Source organism: Littorina saxatilis, linkage group LG1 (genome assembly GCF_037325665.1).
Source record: "Littorina saxatilis isolate snail1 linkage group LG1, US_GU_Lsax_2.0, whole genome shotgun sequence".
NCBI lineage: Eukaryota > Metazoa > Mollusca > Gastropoda > Littorinimorpha > Littorinidae > Littorina > Littorina saxatilis.
This window is the reverse complement of record NC_090245.1, coordinates 54,755,361-54,781,650: the sequence shown is the minus strand read 5'-3', so window position 1 is coordinate 54,781,650 and position 26,290 is coordinate 54,755,361. Positions and strand designations below refer to the sequence as shown.

The 26,290-nt window shown below is 43.9% G+C and overlaps 3 protein-coding genes across 4 annotated transcripts in view; 1 reads left to right on the top strand and 2 right to left on the bottom strand.

The window, feature by feature from the left end:
- LOC138974345 (uncharacterized) overlaps nt 1–11,275 on the bottom strand; it is a 436,114-nt gene extending 424,839 nt beyond the window's left edge. Inside the window, exon 1 of the mRNA XM_070347067.1 lies at nt 11,170–11,275. The gene's annotated coding sequence lies outside the window, so the exon portion shown is untranslated. The remainder of the gene's footprint in view (nt 1–11,169) is intronic.
- LOC138974322 (malonate--CoA ligase ACSF3, mitochondrial-like) lies at nt 1,975–11,716 on the top strand. Its single transcript, XM_070347042.1, has 7 exons — nt 1,975–3,184; nt 3,961–4,152; nt 6,573–6,751; nt 7,108–7,253; nt 7,642–7,761; nt 8,147–8,263; nt 9,465–11,716. Exons 1-7 carry the CDS (start codon nt 2,333–2,335, stop codon nt 9,845–9,847), a joined length of 1,989 nt encoding a protein of 662 aa, XP_070203143.1. The 5' UTR covers nt 1,975–2,332; the 3' UTR covers nt 9,848–11,716.
- Nucleotides 11,717–12,554: 838 nt separating this feature from the next.
- The window catches only part of LOC138974150 (uncharacterized), a 127,960-nt gene continuing 114,224 nt past the window's right edge, over nt 12,555–26,290 (bottom strand). For both annotated transcript variants that reach the window (XM_070346848.1, XM_070346858.1), the window contains 7 exons: nt 20,946–21,109; nt 20,001–20,048; nt 16,133–16,162; nt 15,167–15,281; nt 14,122–14,219; nt 13,430–13,547; nt 12,555–12,906 (listed from right to left, as the gene is read on the bottom strand). In XM_070346848.1, coding sequence (XP_070202949.1) covers nt 12,780–12,906; nt 13,430–13,547; nt 14,122–14,219; nt 15,167–15,281; nt 16,133–16,162; nt 20,001–20,048; nt 20,946–21,109 — 700 coding nt within the window. In that variant the 3' untranslated portion in view covers nt 12,555–12,779. The remainder of the gene's footprint in view (nt 12,907–13,429; nt 13,548–14,121; nt 14,220–15,166; nt 15,282–16,132; nt 16,163–20,000; nt 20,049–20,945; nt 21,110–26,290) is intronic.

The window sequence follows — 26,290 nt, the reverse complement described above, 5'->3', positions numbered from 1 at the left end:
TGTATTCTTTTAGAGGATTTTTTCCACTCTTTATTTTATTGCCCGGTCAAACCAATTAGCAATCGGTACGTCTGACCACGGACCTAATAATAATAATAGTTATTGGGTCCGAGGTCTGACCGAGCACCCATCGTATTTTTATCGGTATTGGCGAATCTCAATCGGTAAAATAAGGCGAAAATACAACATTTAGTCAAGCTGTCGAACTCAGAGAATGAAACTGAACGCAATGCAATTTTTCAGCAAGACCGTATACTTGTAGCATCGTCAGTCCACCGCTCGTGGCAAAGGCAGTGAAATTGACAAGAAGAGCGGGGTAGTAGTTGCGCTGAGAAGGATAGCACGCTTTTCTGTACCTCTCTTCGTTTTAACTTTCTGAGCGTGTTTTTAATCCAAACATAATCATATTTATATGTTTTTGGAATCGGGAACCGACAAGAAATAAGATAAAAGTGTTTTTAAATTGATTTCGAAAATTTAATTTTGATCATAATTTTTAAAGTTAAAAAACAAAGGAATACTGTACTCACCAATACAAGAACGAGACAAGACGGTACGAATTTTCGCTTATGGAAGCTTCATCAGGAAAAACAAGAACACAAAAGACAACAAAAAGCAGACGCAACAAACCTTGTTCGTTCCGTGTTATGTTGCGTCTGCTTTTCGTTGTCTTTTGTGTTCGCGAATTTTTGTAAGAAAAAACATAATTTGTAAATAAGTTTGTAAGAAAATTGTTTTTTGGAAATGAGGGCCGAAACGTCCTAGGGCCGAAACGCCCATTGGGCCGAAACGACCATTTGGGCCGAAACGTCTTGGTAAATTGGGGCCGAAACGACTTGGGCCGAAACGTCTTTGGGCCGAAACGACTGGCTCCCGGTATGGAGGTCTGTGTGTGAAGAGTAAGAATGTGCTTGGGCGGGTGGTGAACACATGTGGTAAGATTGTGGGGGTGAGACAGGAAGGACTGACTGTGCTGTATGAACGACGTGTGGTGCGAAAGGCCCGCTGCATCATCCAGGATAGTAGTGCTCGCTCACCACTTTGAGGTCCTGCCCTCATCGCTCGTTCCCTTACCCACCCAACCCCGGCCCCTTTCTCACTTCAGTCACCCCCTCACCCCTTTTATCTCTTGTTCCCGCGGCTTTACCCCACCCATCTCAGTCTCAAGTTCTCTCCCCCCCCCCCCCCCACCTCTCTCATCTCTTGTTCCCTTACCCACCTCCCTCTCTCATTTCTCCCCCTCACTCCTCTAATCTCCCCCTCCCTCTCACTCCCCCCCCCCTCCTCGGCCCTTTCAGTCATCACTTGTACCTAATTTACCCCACCTCCCCTCTCCTACTTCTCCCCCTCACCGGCCTCTCATATCTTTTTCCCTAACCTTCTCCCTTCTCCCCATCACCCCTCTCATCTATTCTTCTCTTACCCCACCCGCACTTGTCCTCTCTCACTTGTCCCTCTCATCTCTTGTTTCCTTACCACCCCCCCCCCCCTCTCCCCTCTCATCGGCGCTAGTTCCCTTACCCCCCACCCCCCCCCCCACCACCCCACTCCACCCCTTTTATCTCTTGTTCCCTTACCCCGCCTCCCGTCTCCTACTGTGTCATGTCATGCAAAGCTTACTGTTACTTGTGACATAATACACAAGGACGTGATGAAGTATTCTGCAAAATTGGTTACTGTCTCCTCCTCTTACTTTCGATTTGAAAGTGGTTAATCTTAACAAGGAAATGATAGTGTTCTCCTTTCTTCGCTGCATTTTTGTTGTTGATTTGATTTGTTTAAATTTTCGGCTAAAGGGAATTGAAGATCCCACAGGTCTTATGAGATTGCCATAATTTCTTAAATCTTAAAACGTAACTCCCCGAAATAAAATACATGGAGAGAATATCTTTTGAAAGTGACTTCCCTTGTATAATATTAAAGGGACGTCACTCTCATGTCTCTACTTGACCTTTGACATCATTGGAACCGATGATGAGGTTTTCTAGTTTTCATTTCGTTCTCTCATTCAGAAACTCTGCTTTAACTTGTTATGCAGTCTTTTGCATTTTGAAAGCATCTCAACTGATGCGCAAAGTAAATTTTGAAAGAGTATCTGTTTTATTGACAGTCCTGCAACAACTAGAAATTAAAAACAAATTGTCACAATCTGAAAAAGAAACTATGCTATTTCAGTGTTTGCAAGGTCGTTTTCACAGATCTAATAAAGAAAAGTTCCAAACTTTTACGGTAATCTTGAACTTTAGTGTGTTAAATTCATAGCTCGGATTCCAGTGGCATTCTTTTAAATTTTATTTCATGTGAATGTGTCGGTAAAACATTTAATTTTTGAATGTTTACGGCGTGTGTGTTCGTGTTCTGCAGGTTTAAACTGCTGGGACAGGGACCAAAGCTTGCACATTGGCTGTGTCATACAGAGGCAAGAAGGAGAGCAACAGTGTGTACCCTCCATTCTCAAACACCACGAAGATGGCGCCGGCAGGGCTTACCCTTCACGGAGACACACTACCAGACACAGATTCAGCGAAAAGTGGGGACAAGACAATTTTCACAGAGTTGGTTTTTAGAGGCTCGATCTACTGCTGGCTCAAAAAGGACAGGGCTTGTCTCACCGTTATTTCTGTCAGCAGAAAGGCATCTTGGACGCACTGCTATCCTGGATCGCTTCGGGCAGTTTACCTATGACGACATCCTCCATCTTGGTACAAGATTGTCCAAAGACTTGCTTGACTTGTGCGGGAGTTCTTCAGACAACGTAGAACTTGCACGCGTCGGTTATCTGTGTGAGAATGACGTAAGTTATGTGGTCACGCAGTTTGCAGTATGGATGGCAAATGGCGTTGGGGTTCCCCTCTGCAAATCCCACCCTGCGTCAGAGCTGGAGTATTTCATACAAGACTCTGGCTGCTCCGCTCTGGTGGCTTCACAGTGTTTCGCTGACAAGCTTAGCCCACTGGCTCAACAGCTGAACACTCCACTGAGAGTGATTGATGACAGTGAGTTGACCTGTAACTATGAAGTGAATGAATGGTTTGTGGCGGACAAAGCCACAAGCCCCAAACGCAGTGGCAAGGCCAAAAAGACACGCCCAAAGCGTTGGTATGATCTCCACCAATTCAACAATGGCTTTAAGAATGACCCAGCATTAATCATCTACACTAGTGGAACAACTGGACGACCAAAGGTAGCCTTTCTAAACTGTGCATGAGAAAGTAGTTTTGTGTGATAATTTGTCATATATATATATATATGATATATGATACAGATTTTAAAAAACGATTTTGTACAATTGCTTATTATGTTGAGTGTTGTTGAATTTAAATGTGCAGCAATATATTGAGCAAAGCTAAAGTCATTCCTCATACACACCACAGCTTACTTCTCATCTTGTGGTTTCTAATCATTTTTAGTTTAGATATTTTTCAACTTCATGAGATCTGTATAATTTGTCAATGTTTTCAACTCGTTCCTGAAACATAATTTGTAATTATGAAACCCTCCCCCATTTGATTTATATTTTAGGTGACAATTAAGGCCAAACAGTTCGGGTAGATATATAGGTTGGTTAGGTTGGGCGGATAGAATAGGGTAAGTCAGAAAACCGGCAATTTTTCTTTCGTAATATATTGTACTTCATACATGCTCAATACGACCACTCCCAATGATTCGATCCAGACAAGTTTTTCTTACCATAAAATTCACCTTTCCATATCGACCACCTGTCTATAACGAACATTTTTGGTCGGTCCCTTGGTGGTAGACCGTACCTGCATGTGTGCTTTTGAATGTGATAGTGATATTAATGTAATATGTGGACTTTATGCAGATATTGGCCTGTTTGAAACAAAAAGTAGAACAAAACTTTGTGTGGGGTCCTTTGGGGTGGTTGTAAGGTAGATCGTTATGCAGCGGTGGTCGCCAGAGCAGTTAGGACTGTGTTCACTTTGCCCTTGACTTCAGGGGGTGGTGCTGACCCATGGCAACCTGTGTGCCATGATGTCCAACATGACCACAGCGTGGGCGTGGTCAGCTGCAGACGTCATTCTCCATGTCCTGCCTCTCCACCATGTGCATGGGGTCGTCAACGCTCTCATGACCCCTCTGCAAGTTGGTGCCACCTGTCTGATGCTGCCCATGTTTGACCCCCACAAGGTGGGTGAATTTCAGAATAATGGGGGTGGGGGTGGAGGGGGTGGGTGATGAGTTTAAAGAATGATGTGTGGAGAATTTTGTTGCCATCCTAAAAATAAAACTAAGATTATCTTGTCTTTTTCCAGTAACTGATGGCACTTTTATAATGCATGAGAATGCCAGTAGTGGCAGCAGCTGCTGTAATATATCAATATGTGTTATAGTTTTTATTTTATGTATAGTGGTACCTGTATTGTAAGGCCCCTCATATCAGTGGACACCTGCCAAGAAAGGACATTTCATACTGTCCTTTGGTCTCTAAACTCGAATAGGAGATCTACAAGTCACAATGTATAAAAGAACACCCGCCTGGGAAAAAAATTCTAACAAATCAATTGATGAGTTGCTTCAGGTTATAAGTCACTGCGGGAGGTTCTTCTTCTTCTTCTGCGTTCGTGGGCTGAAACTCCCACGTACAAAAACACGAGTGGAATTTTACGTGTATGTCCGTTTTTACCCCGCCACTAAGAGGGCAGTCACACACGCGATTCAATCGTGAGATTTACCCTGTCACACGGGCGACTGAATCAAGAAAAATAGCTAAGACAAGTCTGCGACTCAGTCTCATGCGATTCCCTCGTAGCTTTGAGCTTTAGAACTTGTTCTATTCCTGCGACCCAGTCGTCAGTCAGTCGCAGGGGCAGAGCCAATCAGAACGCGTCGTTGCGTCCTTCACGCCGTGACGTAAAATAATGGCGGACAGTGGCGGACAGAGTCTCTTCGTCGATTCAAAACTTCTTGGAAGAACAGTTTCTTACTCAGATATAAAGGAGACGTTTTAGGCATGTACAGCGGTCAGGAAACATTAATTGCAACTGTCTGGGAACTTTATTTCTCGCAAAGGCGTAATGCTGAAAGGTATTTTTCAGAAAGGTAGAGCGATGTTCGAACATTAGCGTCTGCTCTCGCAAAGCGCGTTTGCCATGTTCACTGGGTGGGCGAGTGGTAACGCACTTGCGCTCGGAAGCGAGAGGTTGCGAGTTCGACCCTGGGTCAGGGCGTTAGCAATTTTCTCCCCCCTTTCCTAACCTAGGTGGTGGGTTCAAGTGCTAGTCTTTTGGATGAGACGAAAAACCGAGGTCCCTTCGTGTACACTACATTGGGGTGTGCACGTTAAAGATCCCACGATTGACAAAAGGGTCTTTCCTGGCAAAATTGTATAGGCATAGATAAAAAATGTCCACCAAAATACCCGTGTGACTTGGAATAATAGGCCGTGAAAAGTAGGATATGCGCCGAAATGGCTGCGATCTGCTGGTCGATGTGAATGCGTGATGTATTGTGTAAAAAATTCCATCTCACACGGCATAAATAGATCCCTGCGCCTTGAGTCCGAGTCTGGAGATACGCGCGCGATATAAGACTTCATATAACATAACTGTGACACGTCACTTCCGCCCCGCTCGCGTGGAGTTATCGTTCGTCAATCGTTCGTCAATCGTTCGTCTATCGTTCATCGTGTGACGGGTCAGTGGCCTTCGATGTGATGTGTGATCGGCTCAAGATTGAATCGCGCAATTGAATCTGAATGATTGAATCGCGTGTGTGACTGAAGCTTAAGGCAGCCATACGCCGCTTTCGGAGGAAGCATGCTGGGTATTTTCGTGTTTCTATAACCCACCGAACTCTGAGGATCGGATCTTTTCCGTGCGCACTTGGTCTTGTGCTTGCGTGTACACACGAAGGGGGATAAGCCACTAACAGGTCTGCACATAAGTTGACCTGGGAAATTGGAGAAATTTCCACATTTAACCCACCAGGCAGCCGCGGCCGGGATTCGAACCCTCTACCTTCCGATTAAGAGGCTGACGTCTTACCACCACGCCACAGCGCCCGTCAAGGTTCATACCTAAAGATTGGTTGTTGCTTAAAAAAAAAAAACTGGACGACCAAAGGTAGCCTTTCTAAACTGTGCATGAGAAAGTAGTTTTGTGTGATAATTTGTCATATGATATATGATACAGATTTTAAAAAACGATTTTGTACAATTGCTTATTATGTTGAGTGTTGTTGAATTTAAATGTGCAGCAATATATTGAGCAAAGCTAAAATCATTCCTCATACACACCACAGCTTACTTCTCATCTTGTGGTTTCTAATCATTTTTAGTTTACCGGTAGATATTTTTCAACTTCATGAGATCTGTATAATTTGTCAATGTTTTCAACTCGTTCCTGAAACATAATTTGTAATTATGAAACCCTCCCCCATTTGTTTTATATTTTAGGTGACAATTAAGGCCAAACAGTTCGGTTTCTCTGGTTAAGTCAAACTTGAATTCAAATTGAGTATCATGAAACAATAATAAGCAAAGAATAAGGGCACAATTAAACTGAATCAAAAGTGTATCCTTAGTGGCCCAAAGATTTGTTTCTTTACAGGTGTGGAGTTGTCTGGTCAACCCAATGAGCCAAACAAACCGTGTCAGAGTCAACCTGTTCATGGCAGTTCCCACAATCTATGCCAAACTCATCCAGCATTATGAGGAGCATCTGCACAGGGGGCGGGGCTCTCGACTGGCTGGGGAGTACATCCGATCCGTCTGTATGACTCGCATCAGGTAAGTGGACACTTTGGTGGTTTTTTATGCATGGGAATGGTATGTGTGTGTGTGTGTGTGTGTGTGTGTGTGAGTGAGAGTATGAGACGAAGCCAATACTGAATGTGTGTGTATACGTGTGTGTGTTTGTGTGTGTGCATGTTGTGTGTGAGTGTGTGTATGCATGTGTGTGTATATGATATGTGTGTGTGCGTGCATGTTTATGTGTGTGTATGTATGTGTGACACAGCCAAAACAAAAGGCCCGTCGCGATATAACCCTTCGTGGTTGAAAACGACGTTAAACACCAAATAAAGAAAGAAAGAAAACAAAAGGAGGAATTAATTATCACCGAGCTGTACTACATTCATCCCCAGGTTGATGGTGAGCGGGTCGGCAGCCCTCCCTCAGCCGGTGATGGAGAAATGGGAGAGCATCACCGGTCACTGCCTTCTGGAGCGCTACGGGATGACGGAGATCGGTATGGCCCTTACCAACCCTCTTTCGGGGCCTCGCATACCAGGTACAGAGCTGAGATAACTTTCTTCATTGTTTTACAAAGCATCAGCTTCACCTATTTTTGTTATGACACAAAGAACAATTTATGTGATTCACATTGTACACCATCTTTCAACATTGAACAAGTTTGTTGTTACATGAATTGTTGTTTTTGTTGGGTCTTAGAGCTGGGTTGGGGTTGAGAAAAAGAACAAAATCTTCTGGCAAAGTTGAAACATTTTGTTTCATCATATTGCACAAAGTGCCAGATGCAAAATATTAACATGTCAACACATTGTTTCTTAGGTATGATCATCAGGCTATTCCTGTACTTGGTCTTGTACGATTGTAATATGATGTATTGTGTGTGTGTGTGTGTGCGTGCTTGTGCGTGTTTGTGTGTGTGTATTCAGGTACTGTTGGCAAGCCATTCCCGTCTGTGGAGGTGTGCATTGCCAAGCCCAACGTTTATTCCAAGAATGGATATGATGGCATCGCTCACGGAAATGCCCATCGAACCACAGTGGAAAAGGGTAAGCAAGAATTGTTGCCACACTTTGATGTCGATGGGGAAAATCCCAGTTAGAGATAAACAGCAATTACTAGTTTTCAGCCCTTAATAATAGACAATTTTTGGAAATAACTCTGTTGGGTTGGTATGGGTTGTGAAACAGTGAATACCCTTGCTTTTCCTCTGACAAATAAATTCACACGTGCTCCTGTCCATGTGTTTCTGACCTACCCCTTGCTAGTGATTGGCCCCTCTAATGTTTGTCTGAGTAAAAGCAAGGGTATTCACTCTTTCAAAACCATTGCAAACCCGACAAGAGTTTTTTTCTCCAGAAATTGTCGATTAAAAACAGTAGTAACGCCATTGTTACAAACAGAAATGTAAGCGAAGTTTTGATGGTTGCGCAGGTCAGGAAGAGGAGTCTGGTGAACTTCTTGTGAAAGGTCCGAGCGTCTTTCAGGAGTACTGGAACCGACCCAAGGCCACCGAAGAAGCTTTCACTCCTGATGGATGGTTCAAAACAGGTGAGCAGGATATGAAAACCCAGCTTTCACCTTGATAGGGAAAACGATCCATGAGTGAGGGTTGGTCTGACTTTGAGCGTGGGTTAAGGGTGGAGATTTGTTCGATCTCCCAGGCCAACTAATGTGCAGACCTGCTAGTTCCTTACCCCCCTTCATGTGTACACGCAAGCACAAGACCAAGTGCGCACGGAAAAGATCCTGTAATTCATGTCAGAGTGCAATGGGTTATAAAAACACGAAAATACCCAGCACGCTTCCCCCAAAATTGGCGTATATGCTGCCTGAATGGCGGGGTAAAACCGTCATACACGTGAAAATCCACTCGTGCAAAAACATGAGTGAACATGGGAGTTTCAGCCCATGAATGAAGAAGAAGAAGTCTGACTTTGAGCGATATGCATGTCTTTGCAAATCAAGACCTACATGTATTTCAGGCAACGATAAGGCTAAAATGCGTATGCATGGCTCCTAAAAAATGCAATGTTTACTAAAAAATGTGCACTAACCTGACCCCTGTATATGATGTTAGTATAAGGGCCAGTTTGCGCTTTATTCAGTTTTCTCCCTGAGTGGAAGTGCTTTTGTGTTTGTGCACATGCACACACATTCATACACACACACACTCTGTCTCTCATGCACTATCTGCCTTTATTTTGCTTGTCCTATGAGCTGCTTCTTTGTCTCAGTCATTTTAGCCTGCAAATATAGTTCTTGTATTTGCATGCTAGAAACATGCATGCACACTAGAGGATTGTGATCTCTTTTTGTCGAGACCGTCGACAGATAAAACTCTTGACCTGTCTAAACCTGTGTTACCTTGTTCATAAAATAATCCATCCACAGTGTTCGGAAAAAAATCTGTGAAAAGGTGGGAAAAAGTCTGTTACCTTGGCTTTCTTTTTTAAAATTTTTTGTTAAGAGTGCACTGCAAAAAGATGTGTTTTTCTCATGGGATAAATTAAGACTACATCCCACTGGAGACTTGCATGGCATGGCAATTCCTTGTCTCGGCAGTGATAACCTGCATATTCTTTTGCACTGTCTCGACGTCAATATAATGCGTACAAGTCATCAATTGAGGTGTCACCTATGCATATTTGATATGCTATCCCAAAGAGGAAAACAAACACACGGGGAAAACTTACCCCTGGACATGATGCCTTTTATCTTTTTTTTTAAATTAATTTTTTTGACTGTTTAGGTGATACCGTCACAGTTAACAGCGATGGGTTCTACAAGATCATCGGCAGAACGTCTGTGGATGTGATCAAGAGCGGCGGTTACAAAATCAGCGCCCTTGACATCGAGCGGCACCTTCTCACCCATCCAGCGATCAGCGACTGTGCTGTGGTCGGCCTGCCCGACATCACCTGGGGTCAAAGGGTCGCTGCTGTCGTCGTGGTAAAACATGGGGGAGAACTTTCTCTGGGAGAATTGAAAACCTGGGCCCTCAATGTTATTCCGCCCTATCAGATCCCCACTGAATTGCGCTGCCTGCCTGAAATGCCTCGAAATGCTATGGGGAAGGTTAACAAAAAAGAGCTTGTTGCGAATGTCTTTCCTGAGTATTTGAAAGGGAGATGATTGTGAGTAGGTAAATAAGAGACTGGGGATATACTTGATTTGCCTGGTTGTGTGTGTTTGTGTGTGCGGGCATGCGTGTGTTGATGCACATCGACATGTATGGTGCAAGCGTGTCTTGTTTATACATTTATTCAGCAGGATTGGTTGTGGAACACATCCTATACATACCGTACTTTCCGGGTGACAAGGCGCTTCGTTATCTAAGACGCACCCCCTTCTTTTTAAAAAAATTTGTAATCCAGTCACCCATTGGACGCAGGGGGCCGATAGGGCGCACCAAAATTGAAAAAGTATACCGGTAGTCGAAGAATGAAAATAAGCCGGCGAGATCAAAGCCAGGTCCATTGTTTATAGACACGACCTTCTTCCCAGGGGTCAATGACCCAGTTTTTGCCATGAGAGGTGGTTCCTGTCATATCTGAGAGAGGAAACGCTTCCTGCTTCGGGGTCAGTGACCGGTCAGTGACCGAGTTTAACAGAGTCGAACTCTGTGTGTGCGGGGAGATCAAAGACATTGTGATAGCTGGGTGGCCTTGTTTATAGACACGACCTTCTTCCCAGGGGTCAATGACCCAGTTTTTGCCATGAGAGGTGGTTCCCCTGTCATATCTGAGAGAGGAAATACTTCCTGCACCGGGTCAGTGACCGGTCACTGACCGAGTTTAACAGAGTGGAAATAATTATGTGTGCTCTGTGTGTGCGGCCAGATCAAAGGCAGGCATTGTGATAGCTGGGTGGCTTGAGAGCTCCAGGAAACTTGGCCAGGGCAGTACCTAGTAGCTGAAACATGCATTATCACAAGTTGTTTGACTGGTACTCAGGCGGTCTCTTTGATTTTTTTTCGTATTTCATACACGGATTAGACGCTTCGTTATACAAGACGCAGGGGTCGAACTCGAGGAAAAAAGTCGCGCCTTATGACCCGGAAAGTACGGTAATACTTTCACAGAAGTGCTATGCAGTTTTGCACGTGAATACACAAGAGGTGCAGGTACATGTATCATGTTTATCTGAAATATTAAGATAGTATGATACATGGGTTACAGAGTGTATAACAGTGATTATAATTTAAAAGAAGTGGTTTGCATGCAGTACTGTCTTTTTCAGCACTGTGTGTGTGTGTGTGTGTGTGTGTGTCTCTATGCATCAACGTTATGATTGTGTAGGTATATGTTTGAGCATGTCTTTACATTTTATTATGAAGCAGGATTGGTTGTGGAATATATCTGGTACATTCTTTCATTTTCATGGATGTGCTATGCAGTTGTCAATCCATCCACTCGCCCATCATTCCTTCCACAGGAATACTGAGCTACAGATACTAGGCTTGTGATAGACATTAAGAATGGATCATGAAGGGAATACAAATTATTTCCTTTTGACATAAATTTTGCATTTAGTGCTATCTTTTTCCAACACTGTGTGTGTCTACAGTGCGTGTGTGTGTGTGTGTGTGTGTGTGTGTGTGTTCAAATCAACGTAAGGTTGTGTGGGTATATTTTTGAGCACATCTTTTGTTTTGTTGAATTTTTAGCAGGATAGGTTGTGGAATACATATGTTCATCTACATTTTCTTATTTTTATAGATGTGCTTTGCAGTTGTCATTTTGACTTTTCTTGTGCAATTGAACACTGACAAGAAGGGCAAAGCCCATACGACTCACATGCTTGACCTTGACCTTTACATGACCTTGACCTTCAGCGTCAAGGTCAAATAACTAAACCTAGCAATGACATCATACACTAAGAACTGCTTTACACATTTTTCCTACCAAAATACATGTGACCTTGACCCAAGGTCAAGGTCATCCAAGGTCATGCAACACAAAGCTGTTAATTCAAGACATAGGAAGTACAATGGTGCTTATTGGCTCTTTCTACCATGAGATATGGTCACTTTTAGTGGTTCACTACCTTATTTTGGTCACATTTCATAAGGGTCAAAGTGACCTTGACCTTGATCATATGTGACCAAATGTGTCTCATGATGAAAGCATAACATGTGCCCCACATAATTTTTAAGTTTGAAACAGTTATCTTCCATAGTTCAGGGTCAAGGTCACTTCAAAATATGTATACAATCCAACTTTGAAGAGCTCCTGTGACCTTGACCTTGAAGCAAGGTAAACCAAACTGGTATCAAAAGATGGGGCTTACTTTGCCCTATATATCATATATAGGTGAGGTATTGAATCTCAAAAACTTCAGAGAAAATGGGAAAAATGTGAAAAATAGCTGGTTTTTAGACAACATTTATGGCCCCTGCGACCTTGACCTTGAAGCAAGGTCAAGATGCTATGTATGTTTTTTGGGGCCTTGTCATCATACACCATCTTGCCAAATTTGGTACTGATAGACTGAATAGTGTCCAAGAAATATCCAACGTTAAAGTTTTCCGGACGGCCGGACGACTCGGGTGAGTACATAGACTCACTTTTGCTTCGCATGTGAGTCAAAAATAACACAAAAAGAGTGCAATGAATTGTTTATAAAATGTGTGAAAATTGATTAAATCTTAATACAAAAACAAAAAGGTGTCTTGTAGTGTTATCTACATTCACAATGTGTGTGTGTGTGTGTGTGTGTGTGTGTGTGTGTGTGTTGCTAATGCTCCACTAAAACGTGTGCAATCATGAATAAAGCATTACTGTTTTAGTGTTGCACAGGTATTTTCACATTTATCTACAGCGTAACACAACACAGTTGCTTGACAGTTTCAAAACGGTTTATTACTTGTCAACACACATAAAACGGAACGGTTCAGTACCTGATATGCAGCTTCTCTTTGAAGCACTTACGAGGGAAGAGGTATAATAATTAATCAAAATCATGTTGTCATGTGTTGTTTCATGAGTCACTGGAACATCAATATGACGTCTGCTGGTACATATCACTGATAGTGTCAGTATAGGGCTAGGGCGGGTGAGAAAAGCTACTCCTGTGTATATCCAGGTGGATAGCTGATGACGAAACCGCTGGGGCAGACCGGCACAGGGCAGCATTTGCCTGTTGGTGGAGTCTGCAGGTAGCACTCACTGGGCAGGTTCCACGTCACGCACCTGGGGAGAATTAACACAAATCTTGTCAAGTCCAAAGCTTGAGTATAGTCATGCGCAGGACACCGGTAGGGGAGATAACTACCATGGACCATGCCTTATATGACATGCAGTTTTTGTTTAAGAGTTATCTCCCCATGTTACCATGTAAGAGTGCTTTTGAATGTCTTAGCAACCAAACGAAGTTATTGCTATCTATGTGAGTTGGGTAAGAATATGTAATTTAACCTGTCTTTAATGTTCCACCAAGGGACTGACTAAAAGGGGAATTACAGTCAAATCACAATGTATGTAATAATGTATACTGCAGGGTGGCAGAAAATTAAGTTTTCGACCCACCATTTTCTGAATCCAAATATGTCTCAGTGACAATCATCGCACTCAGATTGCTGAATAACAGGGAAGTGGACAGTTTGACACATCAAACAAACAAACAAACAAACAAACAAACTAAGACATGTGTAGAAAATGTAGGAAGCACCGCAACACATCCATTACAAACTGAGGGGAAAAAAGGATAACATACTTTGTTTTACATGTGTAGAAACCAGTGGAAGCGTCTTCACATGAACACTTGTAGTCACAGCCATCGTCCCACACGTCACCTTGGTGGTAGTAGGTGCCCTTGTAGTAACATCCATTGACTGAAAAACACAGGCAAGTATTTCATTTTCTGCTACAGCCAAACTCGATCCTTTCTGTAACTGTTTCAAGGCCCTCCGATCTAAACTTGCCTTCACACACACACACACACACACACACACACACACACACACACACACACACACACACACACACACAGTCATGCCCCACCCCCCTCACCTCCACCCCACTTTTTCTCCAATCACTCGTTGTTAAACACCATCCCACTTTAATGTGGCTTTCTGTTGAGACCAGAAAAAAACTGTAGCCGCTTCTTTTAACTACCATGTATTTTTTATGCTTCAAAAAACCAAAGCAAACTCTAAAAACACTGAATGCAGGGGGGGGGTAGGCGTAATCCTGTGGGTTGGAAATCAACAGTTTGAGGGAATAGGCACGTAGGACACAGTAGAACCCCCCCCCCCCCCCCCCCCCCCCCCGTTTAAGACCCCCACATTTAAGACTTCCTCCCTTTCAAGACCCTCTTTTCTCAGACTTTCTGTTCATAGCCTCTGGAAATTTACCCCCATTTTAAGATTCCCTCCTTTTTAAGACCTGATTTTCTATTGTACTGACATCCAGGGTGGAAAGGACAGGTGAGAGTGTTGCAGCATTCTCCAGGCTTCTTTTCCAGGTGACATCCCTGAGGCAGAGGTGACTGGTACTTGCGACACCTGCCCACAGAACACCCGCATTCCGCTTTAACTCATTGTCTTCCAGGTACGGATATATCCGTACCCACACATATGGTTCTATCTGACCAGGTACGGATATCCGCTCAGACAGTGTTAGCTTCAGTCGCTTCCTGTAACGTCGATCTAACGCCTGCATTCCGGCGTGTTGATACACATTTTTTTTACACAGTTACTAAAATTCTGAGTGACCTGCTGCAGCACAGCTGGTCTCGGCTAAAAAAAAGCTTGGTCAACATAAGTGGGGTAGAAAGTGTTAAGTTGTACAATGCATTGCACATCTCAGTCTATACCTTACACATCAACGGCTACTGACACACTACCAAAGTAGAGGTCTTTTCTTTTCACTGCAACAACAAGGAGGTGTTGGCAACTTCAAGATATGCCCATGCACCAACATTGTCTGACAGTCCAACATCTACGGCTAGCTGTCTAAGCCATTGACTGACACACTACCAAAGTAGAGGTCTTTTCCTAAATTCACTGCAACAACAAGGAGGTGTTAACAACTTCAAGATATGCCCATGCACAAACATTGTCTGACAGTCCAACATCTGCGGCTAGCTGTCTAAGCCATTGACTGACACACTACCAAAGTAGAAGTCTTTTCCTAAATTCACTGCAACAACAGGGGGTGTTGGCAACTTCAAGATATGCCCATGGCCATGCACAAACATTGTCTGACAGTCCACAATGGTATGACTTACATTATAACACAAGCATGCATGCCTACACACACAGAAGACAGTGTCACCTGGAGGTAATAATATGCCACGCTCTTCACCTTCCATGGCGGATAGCCGTTATTGTAACACAACTATACTCAATGGGATTGCATTTTAGCTTCAAAGCTTTAAAAATAATTAATCAATTTTAATCTTAAAAAGGATGAGGGGGGGGGGGGGAGGAGTTCCTTGTACTGTACTTACAAGTCGTCACACTGGTAGTATCCCAGGTTTCCGTCTCTGCAGGTGCAGTTTTTGTCGCAGCCATCTTGCCACGTCTGGCCAGTGTGGTACTCTGTGCCCTTGTAGGTACACACCGCTGCACAGGGAAAGACTCATTTCAATTTTAAGTTACGCACTGCCAACACTGTCATTTTCTGTGCTCAGACAAAACCTTCAAAGTAATTAAGTAGAAGTGCAACGCCAAGGCACTGCATACCCCCAGCGAAGGACAAATCTCTCTCTCTCTCTTACACACACACATACACACACACACATATATACACACTAACACACACACACACTCACGCACATCCACGTAGCTACGTACACACAAACATACACAAACAAAAACACACACACACACACACACACACCACCCATGCACACAAATCACACACACATGGTCAGACACACACCCACACAAACAAACACACAGACACACACACACAATGGAATTTGTGACATTTGAGCATTATTCAGTAACAATTTTCACAGTAAATAAACTTGGCCAAAAAATTATTGCAACAAATTTCAAACCCAAATTAAAGCATTAATCCCCGTGTCATTTCATAGCACGCGAAATACGCAAGGTAGCAAAACAAAACAATCTGTTCAGGGTAGATAATTGGTTTGAAATTTTTCTTGTATGTCAAAGTTGCAAAGTTTTGCCTATTGTGATTTTTTGTCGATTTTTCATTCGGCTCTTCCATTTTTGTCTGGTCGATTTTGACGGTACCCTTACTTGAGCGGCGGTCACGTGATCCCTGTAAAAGAAATATTTAATCCAGAAGGTGATCCTGAAGGTTAAGTGAACGGCCTATAACTGGCATATACAGTTTTAATGAAATGACACAGGAATTAATGCATTAATTTGGGTTTGAAATTTGTTGCAATAATATTTTGGCCAACTTTAGATGGCCAAATTATCAAAGATGCAGGAACACTCACGTTTATTTTGTGTGTTATTTCCAGATGCACCTGCAAGACACAAATGTAGGAAAATGTTGGCATACAGAACAACAGAATGATCGATAAAAAGCAACTCATTATCTGTCTCAGCTCAGATCAATCCTCATGAAAATGTGCACAAAAATATTAGCAAGTAAAAAAGTCACACAACCATCCTGCATGCACCGTCGCGATATAACCTTGAACGGTTGAAAACGACGTTAAACACCAAATAAAGAAAAGAAAGAAAGATCCTGCATGCAAATAACAGCTCCTTCATGCCTCACTCCACACACAGGCTAATCTTTATCCATCCACCTATCCACCCATCTGCTCCCCCATCATTCCTTCCACCCATCTATCCACTCGCCCATCATTGCTTCCAAGGATCCATCCACTCACCCATCATTCCTTCCACCAATCTATCCACTTGCCCATCATTCCTTCCACTCATCTATCCACTCGCCCATCATTCCTTCCACCCATCTATACACTTGCCCATCATTCCTTCCACCCATCTATCCACTCACCCATCATTCCTTCCACCTATCTATCCACTCACCCATCATTCCTTCCAAGGATCCATCCACTCACCCATCATTCCTTCCACCAATCTATCCACTCGCACATCATTCCTTCCACCCATCTATCCACTCGCCCATCATTGCTTCCAAGGATCCATCCACTCACCCATCATTCCTTCCACCAATGTATCCACTTGCCCATCATTCCTTCCACTCATCTATCCACTCACCCATCATTCCTTCCACCCATCTATCCACTCGCCCATCATTCCTTCCACCCATCTATCCACTCGCCCATCATTGCTTCCAAGGATCCATCCACTCACCCATCATTCCTTCCACCAATCTATCCACTCGCACATCATTCCTTCCACTCATCTATCCACTCACGCATCTATCCACTCGCCCATCATTCCTTCCACCCATCTATCCACTCGCCCATCATTCCTTCCACCCATCTATCCACTCGTACATCATTCCTTCCACTCATCTATCCACTTGCACATCATTCCTTCCAACCATCTATCCACTCACCCATCATTCCTTCAACCCATCTATCCACTCGCCCATCATTCCTTCCACCCATCTATCCACCCATCTGCTCGCCCATCATTCCTTCCGCCCATCTATCCACTAGCCCATCATTCCTTCCACCCATCTATCCACTCGCCCATCATTCCTTCCACCCATCTATCCACTCGCCCATCATTCCTTCCAACCATCTATCCACTCACCCATCATTCCTTCAACCCATCTATCCACTTGCCCATCATTCCTTCCACCCATCTATCCACCCATCTGCTCGCCCATCATTCCTTCCACCCATCTATCCACTCGCCCATCATTCCTTCCACCCATCTATCCACTCGCCCATCATTCCTTCCACCCATCTATCCACTCGCCCATCATTCCTTCCACCCATCTATCCACTCACCCATCATTCCTTCCACCCATCTATCCACTCACCCATCATTCCTTCCACCCATCTATCCACTCACCCATCATTCCTTCCACACATCTATCCACTCACCCATCATTCCTTCCACCCATCCACTCGCCCATCATTCCTTCCACCCATCTATCCACTCGCCAGACCTGCCTACCCCTGAAATGTACCATGTGTAGTTTTGGGTGTGAAAATAAGGCAAATGTGTAGTTTGGCAGGTGAATGTGTAGTATTTCAATTCGATCAACCCAAACCGCAAAACAGAACAGTTACTTATACCGTACTAAAACAAACACTCAACACTCCAAACAAAACTATTACAATGTGAACAATACTCCTCATACAAATACAAACAAAGCCCCCACAAAAATACAAGCCAAGCATTAAGTTTATTTGTTAAGAAAAAAATTATTAACTAGTTTGGAACATTTCAATTTGTTAAAAAAAAGCTATGTTGAGGGGTATGCAGTTCATATACAGTGGGACCCCCTATTGAAGACCTGTGACAATCTGAGAACATCAAGTCACAAAAAGTAGGGACTGGGAGTATGTGTATCAACATGAAGGCAAATTTGCATATAAACAGAACAGGTTTGCGTCGGCAATAATAATAATATGGCAGGTCATTGCCTCTGCTCTGGTTACCGATCTCTCAAAAGTGAGCTTGTCTTGGTCTTCTTTCCCTGGCACGGGTTTCTTCAAGTTTTCCTCTGCTTTGGTCGGGATTTCTTGAATTCCTCATGAGAAGTGCTTTTCTTGTGGCGGTTACATGGTGCAGTGGGCAAAATGCTTCCCTTTTCTCCACGAAACTAGGCATGGATGCTCCTCATAGTACTTTGGCAGAAAAGCCTTGCTGGGAGTTTGACCAAGCTTCTTTTTTTTGCTCCGTGGCGGTTGATCGCCAAAGTCTTCTGAATCCGTGTTCGTCGCTGTAGCCATTTTTTTCCCTCCAGAAAGAATGAGCTACGAAGTGACCGCGTTCAGAAAAGTATGTGCTGAAACGCCCGCGATAGTTGTAATAACAGCAGCAAGACCAACTGACTACGCTACTCTCGCGGGCGCCGGGCATGTTTTGCACGCAGTACACAACCGGTTAGTACAAATTATGGATCGGAACTTGCTCGCGTTTTTGCGTATTCAAAATGTCAAAATGTGTAGTCGAAACGAAACGTTTGTTTGCGTAGTATAAGACAAGCATGCGTAGTTGCGTAGTTTGGGGACCAAAATCGTAGTTTACTACGCTCAATGTGTAGTGTAAACAGGTCTGACTCGCCCATCATTCCTTCTACCCATCTATCCACTCACCCATCATTCCTTCCACCCATCTATCCACTCACCCATCATTTCTTCCAGCCATCTACTCGCCCATCATTCCTTCCACCCAGCTATCCATGAGGCATTGCACATCGCTCAGACCGCACAAAACATAGAGTCCTGGGCCCGCTACACAGCAGCTCACAGTATACGTTCTGTACGTTCAGCGTATACTTTCTGGTGGTATCAGCGAAAAATCCTTATTGGAACTACCAGCTGAACGTATACGGTCTCTTTAGATAGATAGATTGACGTGACGTCACACGGAAAGAACGAAAACTCGCAGTAAAAGAAAAAAGTCGCATATTTCAAAAAAATTTCCGAGGTTTGGCTATTCCTATTCACACGTCTCTCTCTCTCTCTCTCTCGCTCTCTCTCTCTCTCACATGGGGTGGAAGATGAATACCGTCGCTGGGTCTGCACATAAAGTTGACCTGTGTCCGTCCCGGCCCGGATTCGAACCAGCGACCTTTCGATCACAAGTCCAGTGCTCTACCACCTGAGCTACCCGGGCCCCCGTAATTTATCTGTTTCCGATAACAGTTTTATACTGACCGTCACTCCTCATCAGTCATCGGAGACATCGCTTCGAACCATACTACCGTATACGCTGACAGTACACACAGTATACGTTCCCCTACTGTTCAGCAAGAAAACATACATACGTTTTGTCTGCTTATACCGAGGTGCAATGGGTGCTATCCACTCACCCATCATTCCTTCCACCCATCTATCCACTCACCCATCATTCCTTCCACCCATCTATCCACTCGCCCATCATTCCTTCCACCCATCTATCCACTCGCCCATCATTCCTTCCACTCATCTATCCACTCGCCCATCATTCCTTCCACCCATCTATCCACTCACCCATCATTCCTTCCACCCATCTATCCACTCACCCATCATTCCTTCCACCCATTTATCCACTCACCCATCATTCCTTCCACCCATCTATCCACTCGCCCATCATTCCTTCCAGCCATCCATCCACTCGCCCATCATTCCTTCCACCAATCTATCCAATCGGCCATCATTCCTTCCACCCATATATCCACTCGCCCATCCATCCAAATAAACTCACATCCTCCACGTCCTGCGATCATGAAAACATCTCCCTCTGCTCTGCCAGCTGCAATAAGAATTAAACAGAGTAAGAATAAGACAACAACAACAACAACAACAACAAAAACAACAACAACAAGGCAAACTCAAAAGCAATAACTGCATCAATTATGTTATTAGTTCGTCCCTACCCTAAGAAACATGCAGTGGCGTACATTGACTTATCTATATACTTCTACAAATCAAAAAGAGCACATACTTGTTTGACACACCTTTGTCAAATATATATGAAACAGAAGAATATTAACTGCTATACTCTAGCGCCATAGATGTTGAAGTAAATGATGATTTTCTAATTATAACCCCACTGTGACGTTAGATCAGCAGCAGCAAGGTTTCGGTTAATGGCCATGTGTGAAGGTCATCAAACCCTTGAAGTGTGTAAAGTTTCTGGGTTAAATAACATCAGAGAAAATAATAATTTTCTTTTCTTTGACTCAAACTCGACCCCACTGTGACCTTGAAAATCAACGAGGGTCATGGGGCATGTCTCGAGGTCATAAAACCTCTGAAGTGAGCAAAGTTTAAAAGCTGTAACTTAAATAACATCTGAGAAAACCTCAACATTAATTTTTGTTTCGTCTACCGCCATCTACAGCAACTCTATTCTCTCCTCATAAGATCTCCAGCGTAACCTCCATGTCCATGATATGACAACCCTTCTATATATAAAACTTGACTTTTTTCAGATTTGTTGAAAATGTAAAAACAGGGGTAATTGCAGAAGAACAATAATAACTGCGTGTGAGAGCGATAAATAAAAAGACCAACAATTACTGTACTCACAATTGAATGAACAATACGGAACAAATGTTGCTCGTATTTGTTCCGTATTCTTCCTTCACACGTGTGTACAGTACTTTTTTGGTCTTTTAATGGAGGTTTCCTTGTGTTGAACACGTACTCCACTGGCCGGCTGTGTTGCCCTTGGCGTAATAGAAGGTGGGTTTGCCGGAGCCGGCCCGCTCGTAGAAACAGTTGTCTTGAGTGGACACCATGATCCAGCCCGTTCCAGCACAGCCCTGTCCGCTCTCGCTGATGTAGAACTCACGACCCAGTGAAGGATCCCTGAAAAGTCAAACATGTGTACTCAGACAGTCCTTGTGTCTAGAACTCACGACCCAGTGAAGGATCCCTGAAAAGTCAAACATGTGTACTCAGACAGTCCTTGTGTCTAGAAAGAACTCACGACACAGTGAAGGATCCCTGAAAAGTCAAACATGTGTACTCTGACAGTCTCTGTGTCTAGAACTCACGACCCAGTGAAGGATCCCTGAAAAGTCAAACATGTGTACTCAGACAGTCCTTATGTCTAGAAAGAACTCACGACCCAGTGAAGGATCCCTGAAAAGTCAAACATGTGTGCTCAGACAGTCTCTGTGTCTAGAACTCACGACCCAGTGAAGGATCCCTGAAAAGTCTAACATGTGTACTCAGACAGTCCTTGTGTCTAGAGAGAACTCACGACCCAGTGAAGAATCCCTGAAAAGTCAAACAATTGTGTGCTCAGACAGTCTCTGTGTCTAGAAAGAACTCACGACACAGTGAAGGATCCCTGAAAAGTCAAACATGTGTACTCAGACAGTCTCTGTGTCTAGAAAGAACTCACGACACAGTGAAGGATCCCTGAAAAGTCAAACATGTGTACTCAGACAGTCTCTGTGTCTAGAACTCACGCCACAGTGAAGGATCCCTGAAAAGTCAAACATGTGTACTCAGACAGTCTCTGTGTCTAGAACTCACGCCACAGTGAAGGATCCCTGAAAAGTCAAACATGTGTACTCAGACAGTCCTTGTGTCTAGAAAGAACTCACGACACAGTGAAGGATCCCTGAAAAGTCAAACATGTGTACTCAGACAGTCTCTGTGTCTAGAAAGAACTCACGACCCAGTGAAGGATCCCTGAAAAGTCAAACATGTGTACTCTGACAGTCTCTGTGTCTAGAACTCACGACCCAGTGAAGGATCCCTGAAAAGTCAAACATGTGTGCTCAGACAGTCTCTGTGTCTAGAACTCACGACACAGTGAAGGATCCCTGACAAGTCAAACATATGTGTTCAGACAGTCTCTGTGTCTAGAAAGAACTCACGCCACAGTGAAGGATCCCTGAAAAGTCAAACATGTGTACTCTGACAATCTCTGTGTCTAGAACTCACGACCCAGTGAAGGATCCCTGAAAAGTCAAACATGTGTACTGTCCTCAGACACTGTCTCTGTGTCTAGAAAGAACTCACGACCCAGTGAAGGATCCCTGAAAAGTCAAACATGTGTACTCAGACACTGTCTCTGTGTCTAGAAAGAACTCACGACCCAGTGAAGGATCCCTGGAAAGTCAAACATGTGTACTCAGACACTGTCTCTGTGTCTAGAAAGAACTCACGACCCAGTGAAGGATCCCTGAAAAGTCAAACATGTGTACTCAGACAGTCTCTGTGTCTAGAAAGAACTCACGACCCAGTGAAAGATCCCTGAAAAGTCAAACATGTGTACTCAGACAGTCTCTGTGTCTAGAAAGAACTCACGACCCAGTGAAGGATCCCTGAAAAGTCAAACATGTGTACGCAGACAGTCTCTGTGTCTAGAAAGAACTCACGACCCAGTGAAGGATCCCTGAAAAGTCAAACATGTGTACTCTGACAGTCTCTGTGTCTAGAAAGAACTCACGACCCAGTGAAAGATCCCTGAAAAGTCAAACATGTGTACTCAGACAGTCTCTGTGTCTAGAAAGAACTCACGACACAGTGAAGGATCCCTGAAAAGTCAAACATGTGTACGCAGACAGTCTCTGTGTCTAGAAAGAACTCACGACCCAGTGAAGGATCCCTGAAAAGTCAAACATGTGTACGCAGACAGTCTCTGTGTCTAGAAAGAACTCACGACCCAGTGAAGGATCCCTGAAAAGTCAAACATGTGTACTCTGACAGTCTCTGTGTCTAGAAAGAACTCACGACCCAGTGAAGGATCCCTGAAAAGTCAAACATGTGTACTCAGACAGTCTCTGTGTCTAGAACTCACGACCTAGTGAAGGATCCCTGAAAAGTCAAACATGTGTACTCAGACAGTCTCTGTGTCTAGAAAGAACTCACGACCCAGTGAAGGATCCCTGAAAAGTCAAACATGTGTACTCTGACAGTCTCTGTGTCTAGAACTCACGACCCAGTGAAGGATCCCTGAAAAGTCAAACATGTGTGCTCAGACAGTCTCTGTGTCTAGAACTCACGACCCAGTGAAGGATCCCTGAAAAGTCAAACATGTGTACTCAGACAGTCTCTGTGTCTAGAAAGAACTCACGACCCAGTGAAGGATCCCTGAAAAGTCAAACATGTGTGCCCAGACAGTCTCTGTGTCTAGAACTCACGCCACAGTGAAGGATCCCTGAAAAGTCAAACATGTGTGTACTCAGACAGTCTCTGTGTCTAGAAAGAACTTACGACCCAGTGAAGGATCCCTGAAAAGTCAAACATGTGTGCTCAGACAGTCTCTGTGTCTAGAAAGAACTCACGACACAGTGAAGGATCCCTGAAAAGTCAAACATGTGTACTCAGACAGTCTCTGTGTCTAGAAAGAACTCACGACACAGTGAAGGATCCCTGAAAAGTCAAACATTTTTACTCAGACAGTCTTTGTGTCAATTAAAAACGTCCAGTATTTTACCAGTCATACTCAAAAACGTCCAGTATTTTACCAGTCATACTCAAAAACGTCCAGTATTTTACCAGTCATACTCAAAAACGTCCAGTATTTTACCAGTCATACTCAAAAACGTCCAGTATTTTACCAGTCATACTCAAAAACGTCCAGTATTTTACCAGTCATACTCAAAAACGTCCAGTATTTTACCAGTCATACTCAAAAACGTCCAGTATTTTACCAGTCATACTCAAAAACGTCTAGTATTTTACCAGTTATACTCAAAAACGTCCAGTAATTTACCAGTCGTACCAGAAAAGAAAATCGACCGGTCAATTGTGCTTGTTTCGATAACATATGTTTTTGTGTGTTTTTTCTCTCAAAATAAATCTGTCACTATTTTATTGCGCTTTTAGTCTGACTGGTTATATCTCGCCTAATCAAATGACCTGGTTTTGTAAGATCTATCCCTCTCATCTTTTCGGTAATATCCATTTACAAAACAACCATCAACATCACGATTATTACAAACTAAAAATATCTCAAAGCCAACATTAGACACACCACGTACCCCTCAAGCGTAAAGATACACATCACCTATCCTTCAGGGTTCAAGCTACATAAAATACAGTGGAACCTCCCTTTTAAGAACCCAAGAAATCTGAGAAAATCGGGTCTTAAAAAGGAGAGAGTATTAAAACTGAAAGGACGGGCGCTGTGGCGGGGTGGTAAGACGTCGGCCTCTTAATCGGAAGGTCGAGGGTTCGAATCCCGGCCGCGGCCGCCTGGTGGGTTAAGTGTGGAGATTTTTCCGATCTCCCAGGTCAACTTATATGTGCAGACCTGCTAGTGGTTTATCCCCCTTCGTGTGTACACGCAAGCACAAGACCAAGTGCGCACGGAAAAGATCCTGTAATCCATGTCAGAGTTCGGTGGGTTATAGAAACACGAAAATACCCAGCATGCTTCCCCCGAAAGCGGCGTATGGCTGCCTAAATGGCGGGGTAAAAACGGTCATACACGTAAAATTCCACTCGTGCAAAAACACGAGTGTACGTGGGAGTCTAAGCCCATGAACGAAGAAGATGAAGAAAACTGAAAGAAATTTACACATGTAATAGTATGAACAGAAAATCTGAAAAAGAATATGGGGGAAGTCTTAAATCGAAAATTTTTAATTAAATTTTGATTTAATATAATATACTTACCCAATTCTTATGAATGCATTGACTTTAGTCCCACATGCTAGATGTCGAAAAACCTCTCAAATTACCTGCCCTTAGTAGGGTGGTAACCAAGCTAAAAGCGACGCCATAGCCGTTGCTATGGCCTGACCTTGCTCGGTTACCCATAACACCCTGCGCACTACGTGAGCGCCAGCATCCGTAATAATCATTCGAGACTATTAGTCAAACAAACCCCCAAGGACATAATCCAGCGGGGACGGATGGGAGGGTATTAACTATAAGAATTGAGTAAGTATATTATATTAAATCAAAATTTAATTAAAAATTTTCGATTTAATCACATATTCTTACTCCAATTCTTATGAATGCAGATTCCTCCTAAAGGCGGAGGGAACTTACTTATGTCCTTGCAAGCACCTGCCCTGCAGCGACCAAAGCCGGCAATGCACTGGAGCCATCCAGTCGCGTGCAAGAGATGTCACGAAGGTAGAAGCTGATGAAAACATCGTCTGACTTCCAGTAAGCTGTCTGCAAGACATCGCTTAATCGCCCTGAACGTAAGACGGCCACAGAGGACGCCCAGGCTCTGGCCTCATGTACTCGAGCTGATGTCAGAGGAAGGACTGAACGCCCCCCCCTCTCCTGAGAGAGCCACCACTCATATGCTCGTCTAATGAGGGTCGCCACCCATCTTGTAAGGGTCAATTTCGATATGTCCCTGTCATATTTTGTGTTCAATGAAATGAACAAAAGTTTTTGGCTTTTGGCCCTAACCAACTGAGTGCGAGCCAAGTAAGACTTCAAGGCCCTAACTGGACAGTTAGCTAAGTCAGGATCGTGCGAAGCCAGAATAGTCCCAAGCGGGGGGACTCGGACCACGGGCGGGGATTGGCCTGGCTTTTGATTTTTCGCGAGAAAACCAGGCCGGAAATGAAGTGACATTGAACCATCGCGCTCAAACGCGATGTCTTCCGACAAACCCGACAAGGCATGTATCTCACTGCCTCGCCGAGCGGTAGCCAGAAGAAGCAGAAAAACCGTCTTGCGTGTTAAATCAGTCAGGCTAGCAGCCTGCAAAGGCTCAAACGCCGCAGACCGCAAATATTCTAAAACCAAAAATAAGTCCCATGCCGGGACAGAGGTCCGTCTCTGCGCTTCCTGGAGAGCGGCCCCTTTGATCACACTAGCAATCACTCCGTTAACGTTAATCAATCTGCCTATCTGTCTCAGAGTAGCAGATATAGCAGAACGTCGGACTCTCAAAGCAGAGGCCGAACTGCCCTGCGCAGACAAAAAAGAGAGATGATTTGCCACCTGTAAAGAGCGCGGGGCCACAGCATTGACCCCCGCCTCCCTACACCACTTGGCCCAGGCAGCCCAATGGCAAGCATACACAGACGCAGTCGAGGACCTATGCGCCTTAAAGACCAA

What these genes read in the sequence shown, in the direction of transcription:
- LOC138974322 (XM_070347042.1), top strand. Translation starts at nt 2,333, where the DNA reads ATGTTTACGGCGTGTGTGTTCGTGTTCTGCAGGTTTAAACTGCTGGGA. An exon ending in GAACAACTGGACGACCAAAG is followed by an intron (nt 3,185 to 3,960) that starts GTAGCCTTTCTA and finishes CCTTGACTTCAG; the next exon opens with GGGGTGGTGCTGACCCATGG. An exon ending in TTCGGGGCCTCGCATACCAG is followed by an intron (nt 7,254 to 7,641) that starts GTACAGAGCTGA and finishes GTGTGTATTCAG; the next exon opens with GTACTGTTGGCAAGCCATTC.